This window comes from Lutjanus erythropterus, chromosome 24 (assembly GCF_056507025.1).
Source record: "Lutjanus erythropterus isolate fLutEry1 chromosome 24, fLutEry1.hap2, whole genome shotgun sequence".
NCBI lineage: Eukaryota > Metazoa > Chordata > Actinopteri > Lutjaniformes > Lutjanidae > Lutjanus > Lutjanus erythropterus.
This window is the reverse complement of record NC_139340.1, coordinates 11,939,454-11,961,473: the sequence shown is the minus strand read 5'-3', so window position 1 is coordinate 11,961,473 and position 22,020 is coordinate 11,939,454. Positions and strand designations below refer to the sequence as shown.

Here is a 22,020-nt window from a genome sequence, read left to right as displayed (position 1 = left end):
TTATGCAAGTGTCGCCATTTTCTCCTCTGCCTCTTTCCTGTCAATACACTGTGCACATAACCAGCGGTGGTTCGATGTCGAGCCTTGGGTTGACTGTAGAAACATGGCGGTACAACATGGCAGACCCACGCCTCCTGTAGATAAATAAAGCTCACTTTATTATACTCCACTTGTGTATATTCTGTCAATACATTCCTTTAAAACTTACTCACTGGACTTTTAAAAACCACTGTTTTATTTGATGGCCTTGCAGCAGCATTTGGCCTTCGTGCCCTCAAAGAACTGACAACAGCAAGTGGCCTTGCTGTTAAAACGATGACATACCGGGCCTGATCACCAGACGCCATGAGACTTCTCTTGTATTAATTTGTCATCGCTGCTGTGGTGCTTTTTCGCTTCTTCTTACTTTCATTTCCTGTTTTTTTTCTTCAAGTGGCACCATTTTTCATTTCCTTGTCACCATACTGTGATTTTCTAACTATATGTCATTATTTCTGATACATATTTGCCCAGCTAATTTTGGCCATGTGACATTCAGAGCGAGCCGCGTTGCTATGAAACCTGTTGAAATGTCTCTGCAGCGGTGGCACCGAGGCAAAGATGTTGATTGCACTTGATGGAAAAAGTGAGTTTTGCTCTGATGCGGGCTTAAAGAAAAGTGAGTGGAGGGGAGGGAGGGGTGTGTTAGACAGAGAGCAAACACGCAAACCTCTGCGGCCGTCCGTCGGTGTTTGAGTCCATCTTTATTACTGTCATCACCTGCGGAGGTAATGTTTTTCCTCTGGGCTGATAGGTTGTCCAACGCAAACAGTGTCACGCGGCTGCAGCGCTGCTCTTTACCCAGCAGACCCTCTGGGAAGAACATGAGACGTCTTCATCTGGGCGCTGCCTCATTATGGCTCCATCTGACAAACACACACACCACTTCCTCTCTCTTCCAATATACACTTCTCCTCTGCCAAACACACACGCTTTATTTGTGTAACGCACAGAAAACACACTCGGCTACACTTTTGCACGACTTCCTCACTGGCTTTCTCTCTCCTGCACACACACATGCACGCACACACCTTATGGGTGTAATAAAACAGCAGATCAGAGTCATTGGCTGCTGACAGGGACTGACACTGAAACCTGCTGTTGTTGGAAGGCTGCCTGGGAGATGTTCATTACTCACAAAGCTTGTCGGTTTGGACAGGAGAGGAACAACGGTCTTATTAAGTGGAGACCTGGAGCAGCCGTAGGGGAAATACACACACACCCACGCGCGCGCCCACATGGGCTCCGAGAAAGTTTGAAGCCGTGGCTCCGACCGAGCGCGCTGATAGGCTGGGAGAAGTTGGGGCTGCCAGAAAAATTAAAAACTTTTCCGGTGACGGTGGAATTTGCTGAGTTTGGAGTTTGACACGGCTGACAGACAGACAAATCGTGACATGACGACATCTACAACGTCAACCTGCCGAGCCCGAGCGCCGAGAGGGGAAGTCAAATTCTGCTGTGGAGGAATGTGACGGCCTCATTTTCACAGGAGCCTGCTGATATTGATTGGAGTTTCTGATGTCTGTCTGGCTCATTGTATAACTCTCACAAGAAGAGATTCAATATTCCCGACATTGCTGAACCTGAAGCCTTGTTTCCATAGTAACTCTGCTCTCCGTCTCTCTAAACATAGCCCTCCTGACTGACTTTAGCCCTGCTCAGATCATCAAGCACAGCTGAAGAGGAGGTAGATGCGTGGACATGGACAATAATGTTCCTGACTTGAGGCGATGAAACGATTTGCTAGCTTGTCAGAACAACCAACGTCTTGGTGTATTTACAGTCCAAACCGTGGTTAAAGCAGCAGAGGAACAGAAGAAGACAACATGAAACAAGATGAAAATAGGTTTTTATTTCACTCGGGAGCGTTCATCCATCTTCCAAAAAGGAAGGTTTACATAGCGCCACTTGTTGAGGACGCCAATGAGGACACTTGCGTTTTCTGCCGTGGAGTTTTAATCACAAAGCCCCCAATTCATCTCTCACCTGCTCCTTTTCACCAAGTTTGCAAAATCTTAAAATAGCAGCATCTCTCTAAACAACCTGCTCCATTTCAGCCTCGAGCAAAAGGGGGCCGTCATAAATCAAAACTACCGCACTCGTGACGGTTCGGGGACGAGAGGGGAGTTGGCTGAATTTGCATTTGACGCAGTCGTCACTGTTTTTTTGTTAAGTAAATCTCCACAACTACAACCAACAAGACACCACTGATATCATCACAAAGTGAGGTAGAAGAAAAGTAGGCATTTTTAAAGGGATATTTTGTATTATTTAGTTTAGGGCTGTACCTCCAGTCAGTAGATGGTGGTCATTACACCCCTATTTTGGAGAAGCAGAGAGGAGTACCTGCACAAAAGCTTTGCAATGTACACTTAGACAAGGTCAGCAACAAAAGGTATTTTAGCCACTTAAAAAAGGTCCACCTAAAAAATGTTGTACCATTTTAAGTGTATGTTTTATTTAGAATATTATACTACTTTACTTTGCCGTCAGACCACCTTTTCTGACAGGAAGGTGCCATTATATAAGCCCAATATTGCTTCCTCAAAACCAACCTAACTCCATACACAAAATCCTCACAGAACACTGGAGCTGCTCGTCTTTCGCTGCCTCAGTCTGTTAGTTTGGTTCATTCAAGGTTCATTTGGATTCACTGAAGTCACACAAACAAACTAACAGATCGAGGCAGCAGAACACCAGCAACTCCGTGTTCTGCAAGGTAAAATTACTGATTTAGCCTCTGGAGTTTGGTTAGTTTGGAGAGAGTGTTATTTAGCTTATATAATGGTAGTTCTCAAGTCAGAAAAGACTGTTTGTAGCAAAGTAAAGGGGTGAAAATATTCAAAATATAGTGTACATTTTTTTCCTGATGGACCTGTTTTTAAGTGGTTAAAACACCTTTTGTTGCTGACTGTTTGCAGCAGTTCATTGCTGGTCCTCCTCTCTGCTCCTAACTGGTGCCAACAGCCTTTTACTGTATGAAAAAAACAGACTATCCTCATTTAACCCCGCATTAAATAATCTGAACTACTCCTTTAAGGTTTTCAAATGAAATATGGCCTTTTATCCCAGTCTGTCTGCGTGAAAGCCTTTTTTGATACTTTAATGTGAGTTTTGTTATTGAAGAACCATGATGCACCTAAGAGATCACGCCAGCAAGGATTCAATTTGATTCAGGAATTTTTAACACTCTTGCAACCCCTTTACTAAACCTCTGTTTCATTTCCTGATGAAGAACCTGCTGATGTCTGACGCAACCTTGGAGGCTGCGGTGTTCTTCCTGATCTGGCTCCGTTCTTTGGCTTGCTGAGCCGTCCTCTGTGGAAGAAAAAAGGGAGCATGATGTAAGAGTTAAATCTGCAGTCGGCGCTGAAGAGAAAAGTGCGATCAATATATTGAGCATCTCTAGATTAAAGTGTCTGAGCGGTGGCATAAACAGCGAGAGGATCCCCTTATCAGAACGCGCAGTTCTCCACATCAGTTTAGATACGTCAAAATATGAAGCGTTTCCTTCCAAACTGACACCCACTCTGACAAAAATGCTTTCTGGCGTGAAAGTAAAGCTCATTTAAGGTTACAATGAAAGCTCTATTTTATGTTGAAACCTCTGCTCTCAAATCATCTCTGTTTTTAAGAAGTGAATTGTCTGTGATTATGAAATATTGACTGAAGGAAAATGTTCCCAAGACAGATATATAGCTGTTTGCTACAAATGCTATATATCAATATGTCATACAGCCACATCATGTGATGTTATTACAGCCAATATATCGCCTTGTGAGGGATGGTACGACTTTTGATCAATGTGTTTGACCATGGATCACATTACTGCCACCACATGTGATCCTCAACATGAGTTATGAGGCTTTCTTTTTATATGGGGATAAAGGAGAGGTCCATCCACTGTGCACCTTAAATGCTAGACAAATTGCTTTTGCCCCTTAAGCCCCCTTGGCTCTAAAAGCCGGTGTTGCGGTTGTTACGGGTGCAGCGATGCGGAGTGTGCACGTACGGCTTTGTGGCAGACGGTGCAGAGCGTCTGCAGGTTGTCCAGAGAGCACTGTCCTCCTCCGCTGTAGACGGGCCGGATGTGGTCGACCTGCCAGAAATCCCCTTCGACCGGAGCGCGGATCATCTCATTCAGCTAGAAAACACACACGGAATGAAATAGTGAGCGTCTCAGTACACTGACTACCCTTGGATGCTTTCTCATACGCCTCTAAATTGCCAAAAACAAGCTGTGATTGCACTGCCCTCCCAAACCATCCATCTATGCTAAAGTTAATTTTTTCAACTGATGTGATGTCTTTAGTAGAACTCAGTCCTCTTCTCCGAGAGCTAAAGTGACCTGAATTGTTATTTTACCACGCACACACAAAGAATCACTCATATTAAACAAATCTCTGCACGGCGGGGGCACTTCTGCAATGCACTTCACAATAAAAGAAGATAAAAACAAATAAGTCTCAAGGAGTACACATGACAGCACAGCGGCACTACAACAGGAAATAATGAAAGAAAAGCGCAGCAAAAGGCCCCTGATGAAGGTTTAAAATGCTGGAATAAATGTAAGAATCAAATCACCAGATGCCTCAGGTAAGGCCATAAAAATCACCAAAATATTGTTGGCCTACATAATGGGCAGCTGTAGAGAAACTTAATCAGTGAGTACATGTTAATCTGCTCAACAAAGACACAGAAATTAGGTTAAATAAACCACAGGGAATAACATGCTACAGCAGTACATGTTCCTGAATCCCACACTCATGTTTTTTAAGCAGTTAATGGCTGTTTGGAATAATTAATATGAACACCAGAGCATCGTTTCCCTGCGAAAACCACGTTCTCTTCAAAATGTGAACTTTTCAAGCTGTGTTTCCTGCTTTGTGTCAAAGCATTTTTCAGATTGCCACTGGGTTTCTAAATAAGCTTGAGATGCAGCCCGTAAAGGACCACTTAAAGGGATGGTTCAGGTTTTTTGAAGTGGGGTTGTATGAGGTACTCATCCACAGTCAGTGTATTAACTACAGCACATGGCGGACAGCACGCCCCCAGTTTGAAGAAGCAGCAGAAGCACCTGCGTAGGAAGCTAAGCAATGTACCTATGAGGACAGGGTCAGAAACAAAACGTGTTTTAGCCACTTAAAAAAGGAGCCAGCTGAAAAAAAAAAATCAATATCAGTTTAAGTGTAGGCTGCTATATTTAGAACATTTTCACTGCTTTACTTTGTTGTCAGACAGCTTTTTCACCAGTGATTACTGAAGACAACAAATGTTAAGAATCCTCGTGCAAATATCTAGCTAAGCTAATTCAATCACTGCTGCACCTATCCACTAGTTAGCTATGTATAACTGAAACATATTCTCCAATTAATTGTATTATTATCATGATTATTAAGTGTACAGATAGTCTTGTGAGACGCTATGGATCATTTTGTAACTTCACAAAGCAAGAGACTTTCAAACACCCTCTACATCAGCAGCTATCGGTGAAAGTGCAGAGGGTGAGGCTAACACATCTCACATTAGCCACGGCACAACTGCTGCTGACTTAGCAGCTGGGGGCAAGAACAAACGAGGGAAGACTCGAAAAAATCCACCACAGAATATATGGTAGGGATCCCTGCTTCAGCAGCTAAGGGGTCCATGTCCTGAACAACATTGAAGACCCTTTAAAATGTGTATACAGTAATAAAGTATAAGGACACTCAGAGAGCATAGACGTCCACCAAAGCCAAATGCCCTATATTGCGATGTTAAACAATGAAAGTGAAATATAATGTGTGTATCTGCCCTGTGATTTGGATCCCCTTCAAAATTTAATGATTTTTTCCTTGGTCCACACTACATCCTTCCACCAAGTTTCATGACAATCCGGCCATTAGTTTTTCTGTAATCCTACTGACAAACAGACAAACAAACCAGTGTCAACAATACTATAATATACTGTACAATACAAGTCTGATGACATCATGTACTTGAAATGCACTGAAGGTGGAAGCACCCTTATTTTACCTGAGCTCTGTGCCCCCCATGTTTACTATTAATTAATGTTAGCATGTTATGATAACCATTATCTGCAAAACATGAGCCTATACTGCTATTGTGCTCATGGTAGCATGGTAACATGCTAAACCAATCATGATAAACATAGAAACATAGCTGTTAAACATCACCATTTTCATTGTGAAGATGTTAGCGTGCTGACTTTTTAGTATTTAGCCCAAAGCAGTACTGTATCTAAACACAGCTTAACAGAAGTCTTTACAGGAGCAGATTACTGAGCTCCAGTGGAGCAGTGAGGAGACAATGGGTACAAACCGGGAACTCAACCAGTATGGTGCCTGCTTCTGTGCATCTGAACAAAATGTTTTATTTTATTCTGAAACGAAATAAAAAAGCAGATGAAAAGAGGGAAAAGACAAATTGAAGAAAGAAAGAAAGAAAGGAATACCAGACTAAATAAAAGAGAAAACGCAGAGCAAGGAAGTGGAAGAGCAAAGATGATTGAGAGAATTAGAAACAGAGAAAGAGAAGCCTGATGGGAAGAGTTCAGGGCAAAAAATCCATTTTCCTGCTTTGAGTGCTACTCTGTCGACATTAAGGCAGCGAGCTGGAATTGATCCCAACAGATTTAAAGAACAGGCCTGCTCACAGGGGCAGAGTTCACATCTCTCACACACATACACACACTCACACTCTCCAGTCAATTGAACCTGCTTTTGTGCCAAAACCATGCATGCACCTTGTTACACCAGACCCCCACCACTACACACACCACAATTCTGCTCACAGGCACAGAAAACACACACACACCAAAAATACCAATACACACATGGCCAAATTCTGTTACACGCATACTCACACACACACCAAAAGACCCCAAGGCGCACATAAAGACCCATATACACATGTACGCACACACATACACACACACCAGAACCCCCAGTATGAACCAAAGAATGAGCCTATAATCTCGAGGCTCCTCCACCGCTGCAGCGTCTTATCATGTGGCTGAGTTTGTTTCCTCTAAAGCTCGGTGCATCGATCGACGCTGATGCTGCTGCTGCCGGCGGCACTGGGAAGGAGGGGGGGGGGGGGTGCGTGAAGTGAGTGTATGTGTGTGCATAAGAGCGGAGGGGGAGGGGGGGGGGGCTGGCTTTGCAGGATAACAGCCAACCAAATCAAACAGGCTTACTGGTCGAGGCCTGGCACTGGGAAAAAAAATCAATGGGCCCAGCAATCCATTTACTGGGAGCTGCCCCCCTGGAGTGCAGATCAACCTGTGTGTGTGTGTGTGTGTGTGTGTGTGTGTGTGTGTGTGTGTGTGTGTGTGTGTGTGTGTGTGTGCAGGCATGCGTAGGTGGGTGGGATGGGTAAATACAGGGTGCTTTTATTTTTGCACTTTCACAAACAAAAAATGTCTTTCCTTGTCAGTTATTTAGCTCACGTCAAGAGACTGATGTTAACATGATGTGTTTTTAATACATCTAATAAAGTTGTTACTTACTAAGAACGCACTGAAGGTTCCAGCAACCCTATTTCACCTGAACACCGAGCCCCTCAAACATCCAAGAGAAGGCAAGGCAAATTTATTTATATAGCACATTTCACACCCAGAGGCAACCTGAAGTATCTGACAGAGTACACAGGCAAAAACACAAACTCCAAATAAAACTCTGGAGACAGGACCCATGAGCCTCAACTGTACTTTGTGTTTTGTGCTAATTACCAAATTCTAGCACAATAACGTGCTAATCTAAGATGGTGAAAATGTTTAATATTATATCTTGTAAGTAAACGCATGTTAAAGGTGTAGGATGTAGGATTTTTCTAAATATAAAAACAATCCCTGTCAAATGTCTGACGGTATTTTTTAAATTTTCTCATATTTTGGATGTTTCTGGGCATCAGAGCAGGTGTGAGATCAAGATTCTATAAAGACGGCCACCGTCTCTGTTTCTCCTCTCTGCTCTCTGTCTGTGAGAGCTGCAGGTTTGTTTGTCCGTTTGACCGAGGGCGGGGCTGAGCTACAGACACACACACTCACACACACACACACACACACACAGACAGAGCAGAGGATACGATGGACAAGATGAAGCATCAACTCTGGCTGCATTCACACTTAGGGGTGCAATGTTACATCAGTCTAGATGGATATATTGTTTAAATGTTCAATGATCCAATATTATCTATACTGTCATCTTTAAGGTATGCCTTTATTTTGAAATTACACTTGCAAGTCTCTGTCACAAATGTCTGGAAGAGTTCAGTCAAATCAGATTTTTGCTGCATTTTGTGAGTTGATATAAATGAAACAGAATGTGTTAAATGGACATGAATGGATACTGTCAGATATGCATCTGATAAAGGATCGGTACATGGGATTTAGTGGCATCTTGCAAGTTGCAAACACCTTGCGTCACTCTCCCTTTCCAAGCAAGCAAGATAACCTAAGTCGGCCGCAAAACTCAAAATGCAAAAGGTGAAAGGCTCCATCTACAGCCAGTGTTTGGTTTGTCTGTTCTGGGCTACTGTACAAACATGGCGGTGCAACATGTTGGCCTCCGTGGAAGAAGACCTGCACCTTCTGTAGATATAAATGGCTTCAAACTTCATCACTTCAGGTAAAAAGATATTTTTATATCTGTCTTCCACTGAAATATCTATAAGAAAAAACAGTAAAACACTGGCTTCCAACCTGTTTGAGCGACAGCTGGGCAAGCCAAGTGTTCTCTAGCATCTCCTTGCGCTGGGAGGGCGGGGCGCCACGGACCTTCAGGAACAGCTCATGGGCGTGGAGGCCGCAGTGCTGACAGATGCCCTGCTCCACCTCCAGCACCCGTGAGCGCATGTACGTCTGGCTGGTGCGCAACTGGAACTCCTCCTGACACCTATGGGTGGGGAAAGATACATAAATCTGGACTGGAATCAACACATCTTTACATTTACAAGAGTAACAGCTGAAATTCTTTGTTGTTTATGAACAGACGAGAGTCGTTATCGTCTTTTTTTCTTCTGTGGTTATGATTCTGTTGAAAGGACATGATAACATCCAGGTACAGAGAAGTATCTCACCTTGACTGAGTGACTTCAAGTTGGTCCTTGAAAACCACTTGAGGAAATTGAATTTCTACTTTAAATGGGGACTAAGACTAAAGGGATGCACAGACATTTTTTCAGTTAAAAGAATTTAGTTGACGGCCATTTGCAGAACGACCATGTGAGGATAAAGCATCCTGCTCAGGGACGCCAAGACATTGCGGAGACTGAAGCACCATTTTGAATTTCAAATATTCACAGTGAAGTCTAATCTGGGAACAACAATCTATTTTAATCATCAGAAAAACAGCATTCTGTCTACAATGCAAAGCCAGTAAAGCAACAGTGTGAGGTCAACATTATACTGTGTCATTTTGAGTTTGTTTTGCACAAAAACTCTTAAAGCTCAGCATATAATTGAATTTTTAGGAGCCAGATGGGTGGGCTTTGGCACAGAAGACGATCAGTACTGTAAAGTTTAAGCAAACCATTTGAAAGTTAATTTAATATGCTTTTCTTTGATTGACATCCTACCAAAGACTGCCTGGATTGTCCCATTGCAGTAAACCCCACCAATCTGGTGCTCCAAGCAGGGAATGCTAAGATTTACATGCATCTGCTATTTGACACAAACCTGCTCCACACTTTACACAACATTTTGGAGACGTGGAAATGTCCAATTTATCCCTCAGACTTTCCACATTGTGATAATTTGTGTGTATGTTAAGTTTTAGTAGCTCCATGTATGCAGTATATTTAGTGTCACTACCTGTGGCTGCAGAATCGAGTGTCCCAGGCTCCACCGGTGGTAGTGCAGGACTGCTGGCAGGACAGACACAGAGGGACACCGTCACTGTCCACTGCCTGCAGATAGCCTGACTCTGATGATGGCTGCTCCTCCACTGTCTTACAGGAGCCCTTGTCCTGCCTGCAGAGACACAGATAGAGACAGAAATCTGCTATTATCTACTCAGGGGTACAGAGTTCATCCCTTTGCTGCTCGCTCTTACCTTTATACTCAGAGACAAAAGAGATGTCACTGGTTAAAGGATTACAGTATAAAAATGTTGGTTCCCTGACCCAATATCTCAGAAATACTTTGAATCTACATCCTCTGGGTCAGTGAAAGATATTTTCAGTTGTACTGTAGGTGAAGTTGAAGAACTGAACAGGTTATATAAAACAGGGGAAACTATGTAAGTTTTGGTGTCAGCAACAAAACTACTTGGTTAGGTTTAAGAACCCTTTCCTGTTATTAACCATTTGTTAGAGAGGATACGTGTCGAGGCAATCACAGCACAGAAGGGCAGAGCTAAAATAATCTGCTGCTTCAAGCTTTTGTAAATCCCCCCTTCTTAACAAAGTGAAATAATACACCGCTGGAGTAGAACAGAGTAAACAAGGCATGGCATGACTGCACCGATAGTATTAGTGTGTGGAAATGTACATTTTCCAGAACTATCAAGTTAACTGGTAAATATCAAGGAGACACTGAATAAAATACACTTGTGAAATAGCAAAATTTAGACAAACTCCTGTTTCTAATATAAGCCGTTTCTAGTGAAAATAAATCTATAAAATCTCCATCTCTGTTGGGATTTATGATAGTTCTGTCCAGTGTACATGCCAACCTTCAATATAAAGTATACTAAGCCATGCAATGTGTAAATATGACTCTACGCATGATGAAATAAAAACTTGGCAGATCTATGGTTGGCTAATGCAGTTTTTAGGTGTATTTTCAAAGTCAGATAAAATGCAGCTAATGCCACTCAATAAGTCCATTCTGTCTGTGTATGCAATCTATTCTGTACATCTTTTTGATTGAAGCAGCATGTCTGTGGCAGATTTTTAGCCCTTTGTGCGCTGAACTTCAAAGAGAAGTTACCTTGACCATCAAGATCGACATCAATCTGCGAACCATCAACAGCCACATTCAGGGGAGAGCTAAACCTTTTCAACATCGACACAACAGCAAACCCATTTCAATATATATTCATTCAATACAAAATGTCTCTGCTTGCTTTTTGAGCTGCAGATGCAGAGTTGATGGACATATGGCTGGTGTGTGTGTGAAACGTCTACATACTGTGTGTGTATATACATGACGGTGATGTATCTGCAGAACATTTCAACAATGTGTATGTGCACGCCTGTCCTTTTGGCAGAGGACAGCCAGTTTTGGGCACTTGCCATGTTGTCCCAGCAGGGTGCTCGAGCCACGTTGGAGGGGACAGATGGACTAAATTCTCTTTCCCCATGGTTTACAATTCAGACAGACAGAGAGAGGAACAAAGAGCCAGAGAGACACAGCACTACAGAGAGAGATTTAATCATTGAAATGGAGAAGAAAAAAACCCTCTAAAAAAGGAACCTTGCTGCTTCAAAGTTGAGAAGATACCAAAAATTGGAAGTACCAAGAGACAAATGCTGTGCCAGCAACATCTAGTGGATGAAAGAGAGACAGAAATAGACTTTTTACTGGCGTGCCCAAACTGAGTATGGTGAAAACACGGTACTTTTTGAATAAGAAATTAACCCAGAAATACATGTTTGCTAGTAGCTCTAAATGCTTTAAATGCATTAAATAGAAAACTGTAATCAAATCAAAGAATTCAAACATATTAAATAATGCATTTCTGTTGCAATAACATTATTAACATACCTTAATTAATAATTATACAGTATATACTTCACATATAGCTTCAAAGCAATTTAAATTCATATATGCACAAAGCAGGCAAGCATGTTGGCAGCTCTGCACTGCAGCATGAGGTAACTCTCAGAAAAGTCATACTTCAAACCCCAGAAATCACGCAACATGCCTTCAGCAAACGGCACACAGCCTGCTAATGTTTACCGCCGAGCTGATCTCTGATGCCTCATAACAAAGGAAACCAAAGGCACGAGAGAGGAGGAAGATCTGACGCCGCCGAGTCCAGCTGTCAATCCGTGGGGCGCTCGCTCACTCTTAATCAGGAGGCTGAATCTGTTTTGCAATTTTTAATTTGTTTCTTCCTGTGGACAGTGAAGCGACCACAGCAGACAGTGGAAAAATCCAGAGCGCCTCAACTTTAATGTTATAATTTATAATTTGCTAACTTGTTGGTTGAATGATAAAAAGGGGTTTGGTAAAAAAAAAAAAAAAAAAAAGGCTAGCTGTTTCTCCCTTCTTTCAGTCTTTATGCCAAGCTGAATACTGGTATTTCACAAAATGGCAAACTATTCCTTTAATTGAGTGTAAGCGGTGTAGCCGGCAAACAACACCTGGTTTGTCATCACCATTAAAGGTTTGAAGTGACAGACACTTGCACTGGACTGGAGACAGTAGAAACAGATTCACATAGATAGATAGATAGATAGATAGATAGATAGATAGACTAGCTAAATGCTAAATGTTGGTAAATGTGTATTTTATTTCTTTCTACATAAAAAAATAATACTCAATATAACAACCTATTTTTTTGCCATTGAAAATTTTGTTACATTATAAAATGATTTTATTAACATGCTAGTTAGACAGAAATGTCTTTGCTTTTTTAATTTCAGAGATACTTGTGTAATTCCTCAAGCTGTGCAAAGCTGCCAGAATTTAGGTTTGAAAATACAGGAGGAGACGGATAATACTGTATGTCGTGTGTGGATTGTGTGTGTAGATTGTGTTTCACAGACTAATGGATCCATGTATAAGAATTATTCACAATAGATTTTGAGGGCAATGCTAATTACGTGAGTTTTCTGAGAAATACAACAAAACGGGAGACGGCCTTGAAATACGGGAGAAACCCAGGAAAAAATGTGTTGGCGGATCTGGTACAAAAGCACAAATCCTGGGCGGCATCTTCAAGACACTTCATGGACTACCACAGGCATTTTGTATGTAACACCAGTTGCTGCGTACATGTGAGAAAAAAAGTGTGTGTTTGCTGCAGGTTGCCATGGCAATACTCCCTCCTGGGGTGAGCTGGCCGTTGCATCTCACCCAGTAGATTGTATTATGGTCTATATTTACTGTACTAACACACTCAGCGGGCCTTTGTGCCTCTCCCACAAGGCAAATACAGATCTCCATGGAGACAGCTGAGGGAAGGAAAATGAAAATACACCAAATCCCAAAGAGGAAGCCACGTGATGACACAAACCACCTTCATGCACAGACCATGAAACCTCATCTTTAAAAACCACAAACAAGGACTGGACATGATTTATTGAATGTAAATACTTGTAATAAACCAAACACATAAACAGAGTTTATAGCAAACACACATCAGCTACATCCAGAGCTGATTTTAATATTTAAGATTGTCTAGTGATCTGTTGTGTAAAACTCTGAGCCTGGAAGATATTATTTAAGACTTTTCGAGACCTGAGGACAGCTTGACCTCTCCTGCCCTGAACATCCACCCACATATCCGTCCTTTTAGCCTACCTCTCTAAAGCAGGTGGTGTTAGCGAAGCGGCGGACCTCCTCTTGGAGAAGAAGTTTTCCTTGGTGACCAGTCGGACGCTGCCTCCCTCCTGCTGGGCCTTGCTCAGGGAGGCCTGGGCCACCTCGTCTTTACTGAGATACCTGCGAAAATGGGATAACAGAGGCTGTGAAGGACTGGAGGATTTGTTATATAACCAGAGAGCTTGATGAAGAGAGCTGATTCACATGTAGAGCATGGGGGCGTAGGTGCAAGAAACTCTCTCTGGACAGCATTAGTAGCAGGTAATATTTGAAATTTGATGTTGCTCATGCATATCTGTAATCTTAGTCATCTGGTCGAGACTGCGGTAATCCTGGGACTCACCCACATCAGTGTAACACACACCGTCTCCCACAGACCTGGCAAACTCTACAAACTGCCTCAGTGCAATGCCAGATGCGCGTTCATATTTTTCTTGGCACCAAACTGTGCTTAAATGCACAAATCCTTACTTTCATTTATTTTCGATCCTATTTGTGTGCTTATATTCTGTTTGTCCTCTTCCCCTGCTGAATCCTATTACTATTGCTGCGGCAGCAATCTAATTTCCCCACAGGGATCGTCAATCATCTAATCTAATCCATCTGCACCGCCACTGGATTTTATGGCCCTTGTAATACAGATGCTAGGTGTGCAAGTCGAAAATTGCAAGAAACACTACATGTCAATCTGGTCAGGATTAAAATGACCCCAGGATGTCAGAGTTGACACAAAATACAGGTGAAAAGGAGTCAGGGAGGGGGGGAAAAACATCACCGACTTGTTTGTTCTGGGTGAAAGAAAATTGCTGTGGTCTTGAGAGAAAAGTGACCAATCACCAAACGTCCCCAGGTAACATTAAAGCTTTCAGCAGAGAGATGATACAACACTGTAATGGTCCCCATAGAGCAATTATCCTTTCTCTTCCTTCCACTACAGGGAGGTCAGAGGCCGGACTCAGCAACTCAACACCAGTCCTGCCGTGAGCGTAGATTCAGTGTCTTGCTCAAAGACACTCTGGGAAGTGTCGGAGCAACGTGTAATCAGGGCGTGCATGTTGACATTAACCTGCGAGGAGAAGAGGCTACTGCTGCTAGTGCTGCTAATGTGAGACACTGCAAAACAACAGGTTGAACTGCAGAGGAGGAAGCGTTTTTTCACTGTGAAAAAAAGGATCATCTAAATAAGTCTTTAAGTAAATCAGCTAATGTTTTTTAATTTTTTTTGTTCACATTTAGTCAGGGTGATCGAGCATCTTTGTTCCCAACCCAGGTTTCTGTTGTTATTGACTAGAGAGAAACTGATTGCTTTTATAGCAATTAGTGAAACAAATCAACAATCAGCTGTTTGGACAATATAACAAACATATATACTGCGAGTGAAGCAGCACCTGTGAATTATGAAGGGAGCAGATGATGAACAATGGCTTTAAAGAAGTGACAAGCAAATTGGCAGCTTTAAAAAACAATGGCGAGGTTAGAAAAAATAGATGGGGAGACGGTAGGAAGCCGTTTCGAAGTGTTGCTGTTTTACAATCAATTAACAAGCAACAACTAATTGTTACGTAGTTTGCTGTATTTTAAAAAACATTTGTTCTGACAGCTCCGTCAATTCTTGAACTATTTTGAACTTGTCTAATGAAACTTTATTGCTGGCAGACAAGCTGTAGCGCTGCTACCTTTGAAATCAAATCAATAATTGGAACAGCTCCTAGACTTATAAGACGTAAAAAAAAAAAAAAAAAAAACTCTATTTAACTAACTACACAGTAACAGATGGATAAAACCTGTCTGTGGTTATATGTAGAACTGTTTTGCCTTTTTAAATGTTGAAAGCATTTTACATCTTCCTAAACGTTTGACGTTTCAGCCAAAATATATATAGTCCACAGGGGTATTCACCGCCTATACTTCCTCAGTGAACTGACTAACAAAGGCATAATGTAGTCCTCTCATACAAAAGAAATGAAGATTTTAATGGGTTATTTAATTCTATTTGAATGGTTGCATGATGTGTTTCTATGCTGACTGTGCTCCTTTCCTGATTGCAAATGAAATACTAACCTCCATGAAACACCTTACTATTTAAACAGGAAGGTTTTGCCACTGTTAAACTACGCTTTTAGTATTTCTGCACGGCCCCGCGGGCTATGCAGGGACATTTTTATGCATTTCCACCACCTCCATCTGGACAGAATACTTCCTTTGGGAGGGAGATGGAAAGAAAAAAAAAAATAAAGGAAAGATGGATGACAGGAGGCAGAAAGTGGAGGAGGGAGACACATCAAAGAGGAGAAGTTTCTGTGGAAGCTGAGGGGAGATGAGGAAGAAGGTAAGTCTCCATCAAACACATGAGCTTCCTTTGCTTCAAACGGTCCCAGCACAGAGGCTGGATGAAACGATATACCTAACACTAAACTGGAGTCCAACAGCGCTTCTGGGAGATGGTGGATGTGTGTCTGTTTGCATGTTTTTATGCACTTAGGTGCTTGGACAGTCATTCTGTACACTAAGGTGACTGCTGCTCCTGCCTTTTGTGTTACATTTCTTGACCACTAGTAGTGCTATGGAGCAATGTTTATACAGGTGGTGGCCCTTTAATGTTCATATCATGCATCATACAAACACATTCCTGCAGGCCATTTATATTTACAGAAGGCACAGGCCCTCTTCCAGAATCCACCATGATGTAGCGCCATGTTTCTACAGTAACCCAGAACAGACAGTAATGAGCACTGGCTCTAGATATGTGTTTCGCGCCACTTTCATGGCCACCGTCGGTTCTCCTCCGCGCTTGGAAGGGAAGAGTGACACGAAGTATGAGTAATCTGCAAGCTCACAGCTATATGCCACTGAATCCTACACACTGGTCCTTTAATCTGCACAAAAACCGAAGTGTAGAAATGGCAATTCACGGTTGAACAGGGGGTTAAGTAACGGATTATTTCTTGGCCGGGAGCAGTAACTTCCTAAAGTCTTCGCTGGTTGCTTGGTAACTGGTTGGCTGCCGGTGGTAGCTTCATATGTAGTGTACAGGCATGACAGTGGTGTCAATTTTTCCTCTAATGCCCAGCAAGAAAGCGAATGTGTGTATTTCAAAAAATGCCAAACTATGCCTTGAAGATAACTTTCTGTAGCTTTGACAGCTACAGTAAATGTAAACATGTATGGAGGTTGCAGCAGCTCTCACAGCAGTCTGCTGTGTGTTTTCCTTGGATTATGTGGACACGGTTTTCTGCTGGTAGCCATTTGAAGCACAGCGGCGGGAGTGCTGTTGCAGGCCCGTGGTGGCAGCGGGTTGCTGACAGCGTACCTGCAGAGCCGCAGAGCTGCAGACAGCAGCCTGGCTCCTCCCAGGCCAGCCTGCGGTTCAGCTCCGGGGCCAGACCCTGCTCAGCTGTGTGAAATCAAACTAACAAGCTAATGCTCCAGTCTGGCCCAGCTGAAGCTGCTTTGATTGATTGCTCCTATCCTCCAAAGCCTCAGCGAGACACGGCTGCTACTGTACCAGTCTATTCAATGTTCATCATGCAGGAACGACTCGTACGAAGGGATTTGAATTTTCTTTCAGATACGAACACAAGTTACGAGTGGTCCAGACCTGTCATAGGGTCACGTGCAGTTAGTCTGCTGTTATCCAAACTGAAGTTTTTCACTAATAACTGTATATTTCAGTCTAAAGTCATTTTAAGTTTGAAAAATAAATTATACTGTCGTCATTATCCTGTTTGATTAAATTCTACATTATAATATAATTGTAAATTTCCATGTGAAGCCTATCATCATTAATTTAATGATGTTTTGATACCTGCTATCAGGTGTATTGGCTGTATGTCTTCACATGCAGGTGGGTTATGAATTTCCTGTTCATGGCAACATCCTCACTTATTCTCTCTCTGTGATGGAAACTTCCCATCGACCCTCTCCTCCTTACGATCATCTTTTGCCCCTTGCTTTGAAGTCATTTTCATATCAAGACATGACCTCTTTATTTTAGTGACAGTCAGTATTTCAGTGACGGTATTAAAATGACAGATTTTTCTTATGAAACCAACGCGCGAAACTCCAAACTCATAAAGTTCTTCTGTTTGTTCTTCGATGCCATTTTCACGAATGAACACCTCCCGACATATGGGGCAGGAAGCGGAGCTGCCTGTGGTTTTGGGGTGTTAATTATGCTAATTTACAAGTCTCATGCATGTGCACTCAGATACACACAGGTGGATAATTTACACAGTTATCTGAGGTTAGGAGTGTTCGTTGAATCTGATGTGTTCATATGAGCCTTACGTACGAAAAAAGTGAGAGAAATTTGAGATAAGAATGCAAAAACGTTCTTGCATTTTATGCGTTTCAGCAATGTGCTATACCAACCGAGAAAGCTGAGCTCCCCTGCTCATAGCGCTGTGTTTGCAGTGCCTACATGTACCAGGATGCATTGCACACAAGCTTCGTTGTTGCTGTGTATTGCCACCCTAACCTATAGCTATTACTGTGATGGCCAAAAGGTAGAGTTGTGTGACAAAAATACTAATTTACCCAGAGGTGGAGACTAGAAATCCAAGCTGCAATTGCCTGTAATTCTTCCTTAACTCAATGACATCAACATGAAAAGTGGTGAAATTTCCCTTTTGTCTTTGATTTGGTGACGCCTGTAGCCACTTGAATCCTGCGCGGGAAAGGTGGACTCTGCCACTAACAATTAAACTACATAATATGATGTGAATGGACAGGGATTATTACTTTCAAGTGGCACTCTACTATTGATTTTACACATGAAGTTCAGAGCACTAGTTCAGCCTGTGAAAACAGTTGTGTAATGTCTTCCTGTGGCTGTGGAGGAATTTTGTCAAGTCTGAAAAAATAAATAACCCTGTCTTCTCTCAGTTTTCATCTTGAGACTTCAAATTTAAAACAGAAAGCCCGTGTTGCAAGCTGGAGGAGTAGACTCTGAAAGATGTGGGTGATTATAAGGCAGGAAGTGTCCAATGAAAGACTCTATCAAGTTGCATAATGGGAAGTGTAGGACCAAATGTTTTTCAGGGGGTGTTGTAGTGGCTAAAGTGCATCTCTGTGTCTGCTGCTTCAGTTTCCACTCTGATGTGAGCTGCAATAAGGACATGATGTCAAAAAGCACTCTGCATATTCATAAACGTTCTGGTTACTATCAGTTTCCCATCTTTTTAGATACTGTATGTCTATTATTGTATATGATTTCAGAATTAATGTTATTATACGGATGTTAAAAAACGCAATTTTATCCACACATTACAGTATGGAGTTGTGCTATCCGATGTGATTGTTTTGTTTTTCTCATTTTCAATCTAGGAAAATCATATCTTCCATTGATTTTTCAGTGAATACAGTGTATGTAAACATATCTTTCTCCAGTTACATTAAAATAATCCTCACCTGTATTAGAATATATTTGAACTATTTATTGTATTTACTCTATTATCATGCATTGCAGTTCTTTATTTGTTCCTTGTTATCCTTCCAGTTTATGTTTTTTTTATCGTTGCCTTGTTATTGTCCCGACTCCTCTGCTTAAACTGCAAATACTTAAATTCTTAGTACTTTTCTAGTATTCTGTGACTTTTTTAGTATTTTGTTTTCCCTCTCCTTGTATTTTTTAACCGTTGTCATTGTTTGAGTACTTGAATGATTGCACAGATGTCCTGTACATACTGTCGCATTGACAATAAAATTGACTTTGCCTGCTGTTTCTTAGCAACCAAACTGATTAGCTACCAATATGGAGGAAATAAGTATGCATTAACACCAGAAAAAAAAGTGTATATTCTTATTTTATAAGAATGGCGTATTATAGAAGCAAAACACCACTTATAGCCAGTGTTGGCAGTCATTTTAGCAATAAAGCATACTTAGGCAGGATGCAAACGGGATTTAAATCCTCTTAACTCTTCTAAAATAACTATAAATCACCATGAGTGGCTTATGACGGAAATATTCGCAGTGTTGGAAACCCAGGCAAAGTGCATTAAGTTTGAAGTAGTTGAAAACTGAGCGTCTCAGTGCTGGGAAGGTGAGCCGCGGTCGCCCCGCTGAGCCGAAGCTGGAGCTTGATTGGTTCTGATTAGTGAATAAATCAAACAGGTATCAAATCAAGCCGGGCCAATTGCCTCCTACTCACACCTTGATTAGGTTCATGCACCCAAACACGTTCCCTGGTTGAGAAACACTCTCTCTCACTTCCACGCACACACACACACGCACGCACACACAAGACTCTACCCTGTAATTGGCAAACTCTCCCTGCCTCTATCTACGCCAGCTGTAATTAGTGTGCCAGCAACAATGCTTGTTTGTCAAAAAACACACATGTACACATACACAGCGATCATCCCATCCTCTCTTTTGCCTCAGCTGACATCCTTTGATACACCCACACACACACATGCACGCACACACAAATACTATTCAGCCTTCCATGACGCCCGGGGCAGTCAGTATTTACAAATCTGCTCGTTTTCTGTGAAATCTCCCACGTTGCTTCTTGGTTTCTGACATAACGTTGGGAACTAATGCATCTCACGATTTCCACCATTTTAAAATGTTCAGTAACTGGCACGACGGGGGCGCTAGGTCACATTATATCTCACTGATCAGCTTACAGGGAAAAACATATCTTCCCTTGTTCCAGATTTATTTACAATAACAGGATGATTTACTCTTCAGAATTTTCACATTTACATTGAACTAGAATGACCAAGGAACCTCATCTGATTTAGAAATTTGTGTGGCACATTTGCACTGGATAAGCAAAGTCTGTATTGTACTGTAAATTACTGACACTGTCCTCCGGATATGATCTAAAGACTATGCTTAACATCAAAGATTCAGAAGCGGAGTGTCTGTCCTTTAGCAGCCACGTTAATAATATAGCCTGGAATTGTTTTGCCCACTTCCTGCATGTGTTACAAATATAAATACACATTTGCCTCCCACTTCCTGACTAAATTTCATACTTGTTCAGTTGTCTGACAACAGAAAACAGATGTAGGAAAATTACTTCTGTGTTGGACAAAAAAACAGTGGTATTTTGTGGTGGATTTTTTTACACTACGACTTACAGACATGGCAGATTTGCACAGGATTAAGATCACAGACGACCTCTGCAATTATTACAAATAGACCAGAGGTCCCCAGGTAATACTAGTCCTGTGCGAATAGTGAATATTTAGAAAAAAAAAAAAAAGGCTTTAATTTCTAGCCTGCAACAATCAATTCTGTTGTCTAAAAAAAAAAAAACTCCTAAAATATCATAAGAAAAATATATCGGACTGTTATTTAACCCTTTGTGGCCTACATAGTGGATGTAATAGTTGTGAACAGGGCTCATTTAAAATGTAACGTAACCCCACAAATTAATGTAGGCAACAAAGGATATGCTCCTTTGCACTGGAGGTAATGCTGCAACTGATGAACTGTACAATTAACTCAGCAGATTATTTTCTGCGAATGTCGCATCAGAGATAAAGGTTTCCTGATATTTTTAGGAACTTCTCATACAACTCTCTGTATGTATTAAGATTATTTCAACAATTGTAGATATTTTTCAGGCTGCTTTTTTGCTTCTCCCTCCCTCCTTTTTTACTTTTCTAATGAAGGACGTGTGAGATTTATATCTTAAATAATAATCTAAACCTGAAATAGAAATGGATGAAATGCTGATATATAGGCCTACAGTATACACATTTTTTAAAGTTTTATTACAATCCTTAAAGTCAAAAAGGCCTCGCGACCTTCCGTGAAGCTTTTTGACCCTGAGTAGGTTCGGGACCCCCGGGCTGGGAACTGGTGCATTGGAGCACAATGTTTAAATCATAAGGTTTGGGTTTGTATTTTTGGTTTTAGGAAGGCTGAAACAATCACCAGCCTCCAAAATCTTTAAACAGTGAGTACCACTCTCATTACAATACCATGTATACCTTTTCAATAAGCTTGACAGGCCTGCCCTGATTAGCTACTGTTGCTAAGGTGTGATTGACAAATTGCTGAAATGAAAGGCCAATTACTACTTGTACGTTTAATCACAGTGAGGTTTTTGAAAGTCAAAGTGGCGTGTTTCCTTCAAGAACACATTTCCAGTAGGAATCTGACCTGTTGGTGCTCGAGTGCGGGCGCTGGGTGGCGGCCAGCTGCTGTAAACCAGCGACGGGGCTGTGGCAGAGGAGGCTGCTGCGTCGGAGCAGTTTCTGCTTCATGGCTGCCAGGCTGCTCCACTCCTGAACGAACCTCAGTACCTGCGGGGGGGGGGGGGGGGGGGGGGGGGGGGGGAGAGGGGGACACGACACCTCACTTCATATTCAATTTCAAGATGAAACCGAAACCGCTGGAGCCTTCATCTTCAACACAAGTTGATAGTCTGGATATTGGAGCCTCTTTAAGAGCAAAACAATTTTTTAGTTTTTCAATTTTGACAAAAAAAAACAAACACTTGAGCTGAAAACAAACAATCCAAACCT

The 22,020-nt window shown here is 41.9% G+C and overlaps 1 protein-coding gene across 3 annotated transcripts in view; it reads right to left on the bottom strand.

Annotated features, from left to right (window-relative positions):
- Positions 1 to 2,939: 2,939 nt before the first annotated feature.
- The window catches only part of zranb3 (zinc finger, RAN-binding domain containing 3), a 95,931-nt gene continuing 76,850 nt past the window's right edge, over positions 2,940 to 22,020 (bottom strand). For 2 of the 3 annotated variants that reach the window (XM_084713528.1, XM_084713530.1), the window contains 6 exons: positions 21,656 to 21,798; positions 13,514 to 13,654; positions 9,854 to 10,012; positions 8,744 to 8,936; positions 4,052 to 4,183; positions 2,941 to 3,357 (listed from right to left, as the gene is read on the bottom strand). In XM_084713528.1, the coding sequence (XP_084569654.1) occupies positions 3,259 to 3,357; positions 4,052 to 4,183; positions 8,744 to 8,936; positions 9,854 to 10,012; positions 13,514 to 13,654; positions 21,656 to 21,798 (867 nt within the window). In that variant the 3' untranslated portion in view covers positions 2,941 to 3,258. Of the gene's footprint in view, positions 3,358 to 4,051; positions 4,184 to 8,743; positions 8,937 to 9,853; positions 10,013 to 13,513; positions 13,655 to 21,655; positions 21,799 to 22,020 lie in introns of all 3 variants that reach the window. The other variant, XM_084713529.1, reaches the window with a different exon arrangement.